The sequence below is a fragment of the Aplysia californica genome, unplaced genomic scaffold, assembly GCF_000002075.1.
Source record: "Aplysia californica isolate F4 #8 unplaced genomic scaffold, AplCal3.0 scaffold00423, whole genome shotgun sequence".
NCBI lineage: Eukaryota > Metazoa > Mollusca > Gastropoda > Aplysiida > Aplysiidae > Aplysia > Aplysia californica.
Genome location: NW_004797693.1, coordinates 582,958 through 594,305, shown reverse-complemented (window position 1 = coordinate 594,305; position 11,348 = coordinate 582,958). Strand labels below are relative to the sequence as shown.

Genomic DNA, 11,348 nt, shown 5'->3' with positions numbered 1-11,348 from the left:
GTTAACCCCAGGATACAACGACTCAGCTGCTGGATTTAGATTTTGTCGAGAGCTCCAGCTCTGATGCAACTAGCCTGACACCCCAGATGCTTCTGGAACGTTTTATGTATTCTCTTTTATAGAGCTCTCGTCGTTAGTGGAGTCAAAGTCTCTTCAGAGTGTACCTCTGCCACTGCACATACTTTGTTTGTACCCAAGGAGCGTAGAACCTTCAAAGCAGCCCGCTTTTAATCTCATTGTTTGTACCTCATCATCGTTCTAATTGTTGACAGTCGAACTAATGTTGCAGAGGATTACTCATACTGTATGTTCCTTGACGTAGGCCTACTTTAATTTCACTAGGCCTTTGCTGAGTGATCTTCCCCTTCTGTAGATTACCTACAACTTATGGACTGAAGAGAATGAGACTGAGTGAGCAATTTCACCTTCTGTGATGGTAGATGGTGGAGAAGTGACCTTATGCAGTTGCAAGCGCCGTATTAGACTCTCTCAACTCTCTCTCTCTTTCTCTCTCTCTCTCTCTCTCTCTCTCTCTCTCTCTCTCTCTCTCTCTCTCTCTCTCTCTCTCTCTCTCCCTCCCTCTCTCTTCTCTCTCTCTCTCTCTCTCTCTCTCTCTCTCTCTCTCTCTCTCTCTCTCTCTCTCTCTTTCTCTCTCTCAGTCTCTCTCAATTCTCTCTTTCTGTTTTGTCTCTCATAGCAGCACTGCCCCACTCGATCTCTAGATCTATATCTTTCTGTCTCTCATCCTCATCGCCTCTAGATTCTACCCCTCGATCTCCCTATTTCTTGAGCCTGAACTGACCAAAACTTATAAATTTATAAATGTTTTTATATCATCATGTGTCTTAGTTAATTAAAAAATCAATTTTTACTTGAGTGTGTGGAAGGGGGGGGGGGAGGTGCTGTTTGTATGCATTAAAATCATGAGTGCTATAATTAAGTCTCTTGATGGTCTACCTCAATATCATACGGTCCGGTCGTAAATCACACATCTAACTGACCATGGCATTCTGCCATCAGGTCTGCACACCATTCGATTTCATTATTATCGACACTCACGATTATTGCGCTATTAACAGATATTTGAAGCTTGGCAGAGCCATTCAAATTCTGTGCGATTTTTTTTTTTTCAAAATTGATTTCTTCAAATTTTTCTCATGCATGTCGAACAGCTGTGCCTGCAGTCTCAGTGGGTTTTTTTCTTCTTTATCTTTGTAACATATATCCCTTGCAAGGCTAAATGAGATCCCACCATTGCTTTGAAGCGCAATGAACGTTTTTTGGTATGCTGGATATACTTAGCTAACTATAGTTCACCTTGCACAATGAGACATATATGAAGCATAATGCTAAATGGGTACCCATCATCGCTTCGAAGTGCAGCGTATGTTTTTTTGTGTAGGCTGGCACAGGCTACTGACCTCCCCTTGCAAAATTCAAGTATGGCTGTGAGGGGGGCTCTCGTGGTCGATAGGTAAGGTGTTCGCCTCTCATTCAATAGGGTTTTGGATTTGAATACGGAAAACGACGGAAACTTTTCTCCTTCACATCCTTTCCTGCTCTTTATGTTCTGTCATCTCTGCTTTCGTCTCCACTTTCTGCCCCACCCCCTCCTGGACCTCTTTTGCCCCCTCCTCTAGGCTCCTGCTTTCTACCGCTACCACTTGGCTCCTTCTTTCTTCAACTTCTGTTCAAAATAGATATCGGCGGCCACATGATACAAATACAATGTCACATCCCGAAAATTTTGAAAATTAAAAAAAAATTGCTGTTTCTTAATCTATGATATGGCTTGTTCAAGAAATTATTTTCCCAAAATTCAAATTCTAAATGTTGAAAAAAGCAAAAAAACACAATGAATGTGCCATGCCCGCAGGCCGTCAAATTACCTGCTCTCCAAGATCACAAGCTACAATCTGCTGGGCAGCATTGATGAGCGCTTTATGACCACCTGCATGGCCATGAGGTCCAGTGGCAAAAGTCTGCGTCTAAGAGACATAAATTATGATATTGTCTCTTAGATGTGCTGAAAATATGTACACATTTGGGCCAGCTGATGTAGACAAACGGGTAATAATTTATTACACTATTAAGACTTCTGACGGGAGTCCCGATGCTGAGTGGGAGAGGGTGAATTTATGATGGGCTTTTACTTGACCCATTAATGTGACTGATTAGTACCTATCACCTTACAGTTGCAAAAGAAGAAAGAACCTAATCAACCTAAACAAACAACAAATCGTTGAGGTCTTCTTCACACTCTGACAGAGCAGAAGAGTTCAACATATTCTTGAATGAACAATTTTTACACTGTCTCCCAAAGGATACCAGTGATTATTGCAGACAGTTCCTCGAAGTTGTATTTGGAACCAACGCTTAAAAGTTTGACCAATTTTATGTAACAACATGTGTAGAGAGTAAAAGACCTACACTGTGGGGCTCGCCATATATATATATATGTATATATAATTCAGGAAAGAGTTCAACCAAAACAATTTGTGTGTTTTTCCAGCCAGAAAAAAACCCCATTTGCGTCGTGTACCAAACAGGCAACGTAACAAAAGGTGCATGGGTAGTTCACAAAGAAAGTAAAGAGGCAGCGTGGCTAGAGAAAAAATGGATTAAAAGATAGCAGTGGAGACCTAAACTTAAGAGACATCAGACAGAGTGGGCGTGTCTGCATGGGTCTTCAATGTGTCTTGTGTCCCATAAGTCCTCCGCTCTGTACTATAAAAGAAAGCTTGCCATGCATAACTTTACTGTCTGCAATATGGCAACCCTGGACGTGAAATGTTATGTTTGGCATGAGGTTGAAAGTTGGTTAACTTCTGACAAATTTCATCTTGCATCATAGATACGATCCCTTGCCAAATCCTATGACAGAATAATACTGTACAGTGATGGATGCCTTTACCAAAATAAAAATGCCTCCATCGCCAGTGTCATCTCAGCTCTAGTTTGTGAGTTCAACATCGCAACTGAATAGAAATATCTCAAAAAGAGGCACACTCTAAAGGAGCTTGATAGTGTTCATAGCGTCATTGAGCGACCCCTCAAAAACGCTCTTTTATACACGTACCTTCTGACTATAACAAAGCCCTCTGCCATATGAAGTCAAATACCTAGACTATACTTTATTCAGAAAATATTCATCATTACAAGAATACCGGTACTCAACCATTCGACCAGGAAGAAAATATAGGGGACACAAAAGTGGCTGACATACGACCACTCCGCTATTCCTCACGAGGAGACATTCAGTACCGTACAACCTCGTTTTCTGTGACGATTGGCAAAGACATGCCCAAACCCTGCAACACATGCCATCAAGCACCACTGCCCTTGTACCGGTACTACACTTACAAAGAAGACGTATCTCAAGTAATTAATATCAACATTTACGTGGGCTGAAAATGGTAATTCTGGCTAAGGCCCATGCTTTTTATGACACTTTAGAGAAATGCTTTGTTAAAGTATTTTGAAATATATTTGACTGTGTGCAGGAGAGTGTGTGTATAAGTATGTGTGGGTGTGGGTGTGTGTGTGTGTGTGTGTGTGTGAACGTGTGTGTGTGTGTGTGTATGTGTGATGAATAAATGTGACTGTAGAATAGCGTTCCCATTGTAAAAAAAGGACCGCGAAATGAGACACGTATTTTTCGAAGTATTATATCGCTCACAATTAACCATTACTAGGTCTCCAGTAATACTTCGAAGCATTTACAAGAAAATGTCGTCATTTTGATACTTTTAATGTGAAGGAATGTACTAACAATTGTCAAAAGTACAGTTTGACGATGTCTGTAATAAACTGGTAAAATAGTTTCTACTAGAGCCTGTTCTGATTCTTGTCTGACCTTTTATGTTTTATCCTTTAGAGGTCTAAAAACTATCAGTAATACCGAAGAAAGCTGTGATTAGCTGTATGATGATTTGTACTCTAGCAAACCATGCTTTTGACGTAATAAACTGCAGTGCGCGAGAGCTTAGTAGTAATACATTGTATCTCAGAGGAAAAAAGGGATCGCACAATGTGCCTAGCCAATTACCTCATTGCAAAAACATCTGTTCACAAAATGATTTGTCTCAACCAATCAATAATGCCTTTCCCATCTTTCATTATCAGTTTTGCAGTGTACCTGTAATTTTTTAAAGAATGAAATATTTTTTCTCTCACCTGAAAAATTTTGGTTTTAGGGCTTGTGACATTGTATCATGTGGCCGAAGATATATTAGTATTATGTTCATCAAGAGATAAATGACAAGCTTTAAAGTGATACCAAAAACTCCAATACCCAAAAACTGATGATCCCCTGATTCCACCGCTTCATGACATTTGTTACTTTCACTTATTTCCCTCTGAAGCTCTACTTTTTTTTTGGTCTACACTATACTTAATAGAAAAACTTGTCTATTATTATAGATTTTTCAAGATCATTTTAGCAAATCTTGGAATTCCAATGTATATGTTTTCGTTTATCACATGATGCTTATTTATTCTGTCTTTCGTGGGAGGGGGGGGATACTGTTTTGCTATGATATAATATGCACCTCTACACTTGTGGTCCAAAATATGCCTCATTATGTTAGGATACTTTGACTGTCATGGGGGTCTGATTAAATCCATCATTTTTCCAGTCCCTTGATTTCTGTTTCTTTCTAGTACACCATTGCATTTATATATTGCACTTAGTGTCCAGCTCCCTTTTGTTATGACATACATTATGATCTGTTCCAGAAACTGTTGTTATCTGCAGTATCTCAAGCTTGAGGAACGCTGCTACTTACTAAAAATGAAGTCAGAGGAGCTCAATTTAGAAAAATATGTGAAGCTGGTAAGTCATTATTAGCTCTTTTCAGTTGCAAAGATTTTTTAGTTGTATAAATGGTGAACTTATTTTACAATGATTTCAAAAATGGACTATACATGCATCTTTTTAAATTGCCTCACATGGAACATTTGTTGTGTTGCATTGTTCAGTTAGTACGCCTTAGTTTCTGTAAAACACTTTTGTACAAAATGTTGCTGCAAATACTATCTTTGTTTACATTAGTTTGAGTAAAATATGTTTTTTTTTTGTTGTTGTTCAATCCTGCATGGCACTGTCTTCCCCTTTAGTCTGATGCCATGAAAGGATATAATATGTGCTTCGGCGTCTTAATGCATGCTATCCTGCTATGTGTTTTCTCTTGATCTGGTCTGATTAGATGGAGGATTGTCTACTGGCATTTGAGCCTGGCTAGTGGAAGAGATGGATAGTGATCCGCTGTTTCTTATAGGAGGTCACACAATGAATACTTTAGGGAGAATCTGTGGTTAGTTTCTATTGTTGAGGTAAAAAATAATAGTTCTCTTATTTGTGTGTTTAGTCAAAATTATTGAGGCCAAAATTTTTTTTCTGGAAAAATAATCTGGGTTGTCATGTTATTGTTGTCTTATTAGGTTTGAAGACTGCTCTTCTTAATCTTGGCCATGGACCCTCTGTCCCTCCAGTCCACCAAGCTTTGGTGATCTATTTGAAGAGAGAAGTTGATTATATTGGGCTGTTTCTATCACATCGGAGTCTGAGTGAACCGAAATCTGAGGAACCACTGGATTTAGTTTGATTTAGCCAGGTTTTCTGTTTTGAGAGGTTGCTCGAGTAGAAGGGAAAAAAATCAGGGATTTTATGTTCTTTTGGTTTACTACCATAATCAGATTAACCTTTTTTAGTTTTAGCGCACTTCAATGTATATCAATCTCCCCTGTAAGTCCGCTTAGTGATTTCCTCATGCGCTTTGTTGTCAGATATGGCATCATTTTGCTGATACCATAAGACAAAAGATGTTGTTGAATAGTATATGAGTCTCTCCATGTCTAAATTGTCAATTACAGGTCTTGGTTCTGGTGGCAATTATTGTATACAGTGGGCCTTGGTTATAATAGGACTGCTGGGACTGATGTGATGTCCCTGTTATAACCATTTGTCACATTTATACACTAAAACTAATGGTTAACAAGAAATGGGATCCTTTTTATAACATAGATTGCCAGCTTTATCCCACTTTATCCCAATTTATCAGTTATTCCTCACTGATATATAAATTGCTCTTCATCTTTATCTTTCTTTTTTTAGCACTTTAGTCTCATTGAGGTTGACTAGACAACATTCGAGATGCACAGAATGTAGTGAAAATGATAATTGCTTTTATTGCACACAATGCTCTACAGCAGGTTCTACAGTAGGCTCTACAGCAGGCTCTATGCGCTCTACAACTATTCATAATATAATCATCATTTACCACTGTTAGGAAAAGGAACACACAAAGATCCGCAGTAAATCAAGGGTCAAGTGTCTACTTTTTATTCAATCAAGTTCTCATTACAAGTCTTGCCTCTCCATGGGGAGACAATCTGACGATACGGTGCCAGGCTGAGGTCACTCTAAGACTCTCGAGTCAATGATTGAAAAATCTGGATTAACACCAAAGTGAATCCTGCTTTGCCCCTTCCTCCCCTGCATAATGTGATATGACACATCATAATCAACTCTTGTGGGTAATGTTGGTGTAATTCGGCATGGATATATTGTTTTGCTTCGTTTGCTTTTTTTTCTGATTTTTTGTCTATTTGCTTTAGGATTTTGTCAATGGTTGGATCATTGTTATAACCGACTTTGCCTGTTCTGACTGCCTGTTAAAAGCAATCCTTTTTACTGTAATAAATTAATACATTATAAAAGATTGGACACTAAGATTTATTAATAAGCCTGCTATAGCTGAATTCCTGTTATAAGTGGAACCCACTGTAATTGACTTTATTAGATAAAAGCAGCTGAAAAACCAGTCTTATGTGTCTCAGTCTTTAGCCAAATTATTGTAAGGTGCTGGCTTTCAAAAGGGATCGATAAGGATGAAGACTCTTAATCTTTTAAAGCAACTTTTTAAATTATTATAATAATCTGTTTTATTATTTTCAACTTTTTTATTTCCTCTTGTATCTCTGTAAAAACTCCCTATTTTCCCAGGTGCTTGAGGAGGAGTTTCATAGAGATGACACATTTTTAACCGAGGAGGAACTCAAGACTATGCTGGCAGAATGCTCGAAAGACAGCAGACAAAGAGAGTCCATCATTGGGTACCCTTCGTATCCTTTGTACCGAGAAGTGGGCAATATGCTGAACCTGTGGTTGGAGAACAAACATTGCCCTGCCCTGGACTTGCCGCGTTTTGATCTCCTAGATGAAAAGAGCCATTCTGAACAGAGAGAAGTGACTTTTTCCTCCATCATGCCCATGTTGGAAGGTCTCCAGACCTTACATGATTTGTGGACTGAGGAGGAAATCAAGTACAGGGTGAGGCAGGTGCTGGTTCTGTTGGGGTTAAGAGGTATTCTGGATCTCCTGGGGATCAGAAAGACGATTGGGACGAAAGAAATGCTTCCCCCCTCACGGACTGCCCTTATGGCTTCATTCTGTGCCAAGCATAATGAAAAGTCAGAGCTATCTGTTGGTGCAAGAGCTTTGTCTAAACATTTCCACCGAGATCAATCCTCATCTTGGTGGGGTGACTGCTCTGGCACGGACGCAGTTAAAAACCGGCATGCGCTGGAATTGTGTACAAAAGTTCTGGACAATGCTGTGTGGATCAATATCCACTGGCTGCCCCACGATGTGTTCATCATTGAAGCACGACAAGCTCAGGGGTATGGTGTGCGCTGGTCAGCAGATGCCAGCATGTTTCGTGGTTTCCTCGAGCCTCAGATGGTGGATGGCCATGAGGTTGGATGGAAACATTGAGATTGGAGCCATTCTTTGGTCATTACAGTGGTATATGTGCTCCTATTGTTTCAAAGGAGAGGACGCTAAAGTCCAGAAATGTAAACCTTTTTCCTTTCAATTTTATAATCAACTTGTCCTGTTTTAGATTTTTTGAAGCATTAAATTATTTTCACTAATGATTGAATGCCGCAAAAATTTTGGCACTGAAATGTAGGCTACACTGTTGAATTTCTTGTACCGTACTAAATTGTCACTCTTCTTAGCTCAAGTTAGAGAAAAGTCATGTAGGAAAGACTTCTCTCTCTGTTTTTTAACACAAGCAAGCATAAATGCAGTATGTAAAAGCAAAAGAAAGGAGAAATTTCAGAAAATGTATGGAGCCTTCAGAGCAGATTACATTCCAGGAACAATGTTCATCTTTCTGATTCCAAATGTGACATTTCTACCCATTATCATAGTTCAGCCTGCTGCATGTCCAGTTAGCTAGAAAGGTACCTGAATCATCATGTTTCTCAGATTGCTAATACGTCTTTATTTATTCCATCCAAATTACTGTCAAGCCTAGGGTAAATGTTTTAATTAATATAAAGTGGTGGCACTTGTAAAAGGTTCTGCCTCTTACCTGTCTAAGCATGCTTTAAATTTCATCTTGATGAAGTCTGAAAGCACGCTTTGTTTTCATGAGGATAAGTTCAAACTGTAAGAGGTCATGAAGAACTGATAAAGCTACTAGGAAAATCGTTAAAATTTAATGATCTGAGAAAGTTTACTTTGGAAAAAAAACGGATTTTTCATTATCCATTTCATCTTGTTTGGGATGCTTGTAAGACATGGTTTGATCTAGATAAACTTGAACTGTTGTATCATACCATATGTGTACTATGTAAATATTTTTGTCGTAACACTTATAATTATGTGCCGTCTCATTTATAATTACTGATTGTTTTCTTTTTTCCCCCTATATTATGGGGAGAAAGGAGTGGGTGAGGGGAGGAAGGTGTCCATGGGTGAGAAGAACGTTAATAGACAGTCTGACAGATATTTACCTTATGATATTCTCTCTATATGATATTCTTTGTTGTGCAATATCTTCAGCATTCTGTTCAAGAGGCTACTTACTTGTCCAGCTCATCATTCCACCATGGTGGCTGGGTGATTACCACCTGATTTATCCTCTTGACTGGGATTACCTTCTTCCTTAGTCTCCTAAAGGATCTTTGCCTTGGACCTTATATACGCAAAAAATCCTTTGTTTTCTTGGCAGTGTTTGCAGGTTTCCTTGGCTTGACAAGCATGGTACATGGCAATTGGGCACTTCCATGATACCCAAAGACCCGCCATGTACAATCTGAAGCGCTTTGCAGTGAGACCTAGGCCAGGTCAATAGCTCCATCAGTGTCATCTGCTCGTTATGTTATTCTCATAATGCTTCCATCGTTGAGGCATGTTAGATTATATAGTAGTGCTGTCTGATTTTGAGGAAACAGAAATTCTTCGAAGCTTAGAAGCGTGACTATTCATGCTATTCGAATACCTCTGTTGAATGGTTTTTTTCTTGAATATGATAGGCCCAGACCTAACCTCTGCTATTCAACATTCACTGACTATTCACAGCGCCGTCGAATGTTTTTTTCTATTATTATTATAAGATAAGCCCAGCTCAAACTTCTGCTATTCAAAGCACAGTCGAATTGTTTTTTCTTATATATACGATAAGCCCATCCCTAACTTCCGCGATTCACATCGCCGTCGAATGGTTTTTTCTTATATGCGATAAGCCCAGATCTGACTTCCGCTATTCTAAGCGCTATCGAATAATATTGGTTTTTTTTATATACGATAAGCCCAGACCTAACTTAATATGATAAGTCCATCACTTTCACAGCACCAGTCACTGAGCGCGCGTGTGTTGTTATTGCAGGCAGTACCTTCATTACCTTACATATTGTTGAAAGGAACTCCTTTGTTCTGTTTGAAATTTTCTTTCTGTTCAGTGTCCTAACTTGGAACTAATGCTTCATCTTCAATACAGCTCAGATTGTCTCATGTCTTGTTGGGTGTGCTGGTCTTTTCACTGTCGCCTGAGCAGATACATGGGTTGATGACTGCTGTAAAAGGGTGCACCCATAAAAGTGCACATTACACACACACACACAAGTGAAAGCCATGCGTGTCAGAATGCTAAAAATATATACCACTGTTTGTCGTGTGTTCTTTTTCCCTGATAAAAGCAGTAGTTATACTTGAACTGTTTAATTTTAGTAAGCACTTATGGCACTTTCAAAACAATAAGGTAATATGAATGCCGAAGATGAGGTGTTACAAGAGTGTAAAAAAACACAGAAAAGAAAGAGTAAGGAGATATTATAAGGACTTAAGACAAATGTTTGTTGATCGGAAAGAAGAAGCAAACCACTCCAGAGCACCCTCCAGCCACCCACATATTTGAATTAATGATATAGTTTTTAAGTCTCGGAAATTCCTTTGGACAGAGTTAATACCTTCCTGAACACTGCTGCCAATTAACACACTCTACTACCCTCAAGCACATTGCTAGTGGAGGCAAGCAAAGTATTACTTGGTGAGAGAAATACTGTTTTTAATTTATTAGGAAAGCATTGATAGAATCGCTATTTTGTTATACACATGTATTCGTCTTTTTATTGCAAAATGAATGCTTTCTAATCTCATTTTTACCGGAACTTTTGCTTTTCAGATGTATCTTCATCTTTGAAAATTTGTTGCCTTAAGCTTGCTGAATATAAAATTCAGTTTCGTAGTACACAGAATTAGGTGCTTTAGTTTCATGCCTTCTTCTTTCCATTTTGTTCTTAAGATTTACAATGAACTGGAGGAGTATTAAAGACTTTTATCTTTACATTGTTATCAACGTTACTTAATCTGCTGCTTTCACCATTGTTTGGTCCTACTTCTTTACTTTCCCTCTTTTCTTTCTATTTGCATGTCTTGCTTTTTCTCAGCACTTAGTGGTAGTTATTGTGTCGATGCGCTTCTCTTTACTCAAACTCAAACTCTTCTTCTTATCGCACATGTATACATGGTGTCTTTGTGAAGTGTGTCTTTGCTGTATTATTATGTGCCATACGCTGTGGGAAATTTTATCCACATATTATAAATCTGTGATTTGGAAACTTGAAATTGTATGACATACCTAGGTATCACATTTTCAAGGGCTCAATATTTTATTTTTACTCGATTTTTCTTGTTTGTAACTGTATCAGTGACAAGATTGTAATATAATCCATTTATGCTCTAAATAGTTTTGTTCCCAACCCAGTTAACCTGTCAAAGTATTATAGATTGTAGCTTTCTGTGTGTAGGATTTTGTTGCAAATAATAAAAGACCATATTCAAATTAATGTTTGACTTTTTTATGACCCGCACAAGTGAACTGCATTCTGCAGAGGCACATGCATGGGTTTTCTGTAATTGGAGATTTTACTAAGTAGCCAGAGCTTTCTGGTTTTCTCCTTCGTTGTTCCATTTTGCATTCTCATTGCCATATTAAGCTCATTATTCTGACTTAAGAATACTTACAGCAACGCAAGTTTGCAGGAGCTCTGATTGT

At 38.5% G+C, this 11,348-nt stretch overlaps 1 protein-coding gene across 1 annotated transcript; it reads left to right on the top strand.

The window, feature by feature from the left end:
* Positions 1–1,258: 1,258 nt before the first annotated feature.
* LOC101864002 lies at positions 1,259–11,139 on the top strand. Its single transcript, XM_005104526.3, has 3 exons — positions 1,259–1,474; positions 4,738–4,834; positions 7,007–11,139. The coding sequence occupies exons 1-3, from the start codon at positions 1,347–1,349 to the stop codon at positions 7,775–7,777; spliced, it is 996 nt and encodes a 331-aa protein (XP_005104583.3). The 5' UTR covers positions 1,259–1,346; the 3' UTR covers positions 7,778–11,139.
* Positions 11,140–11,348: the final 209 nt, after the last annotated feature.

Bases quoted from the DNA above. Each gene is read 5' to 3' on its own strand.
- LOC101864002 (XM_005104526.3), top strand. From the start codon at position 1,347: ATGCTAAATGGGTACCCATCATCGCTTCGAAGTGCAGCGTATGTTTTT. The intron at 1,475-4,737 runs GTAAGGTGTTCG...GATCTGTTCCAG, and splicing joins GGGGCTCTCGTGGTCGATAG to AAACTGTTGTTATCTGCAGT. The intron at 4,835-7,006 runs GTAAGTCATTAT...CTATTTTCCCAG, and splicing joins TAGAAAAATATGTGAAGCTG to GTGCTTGAGGAGGAGTTTCA.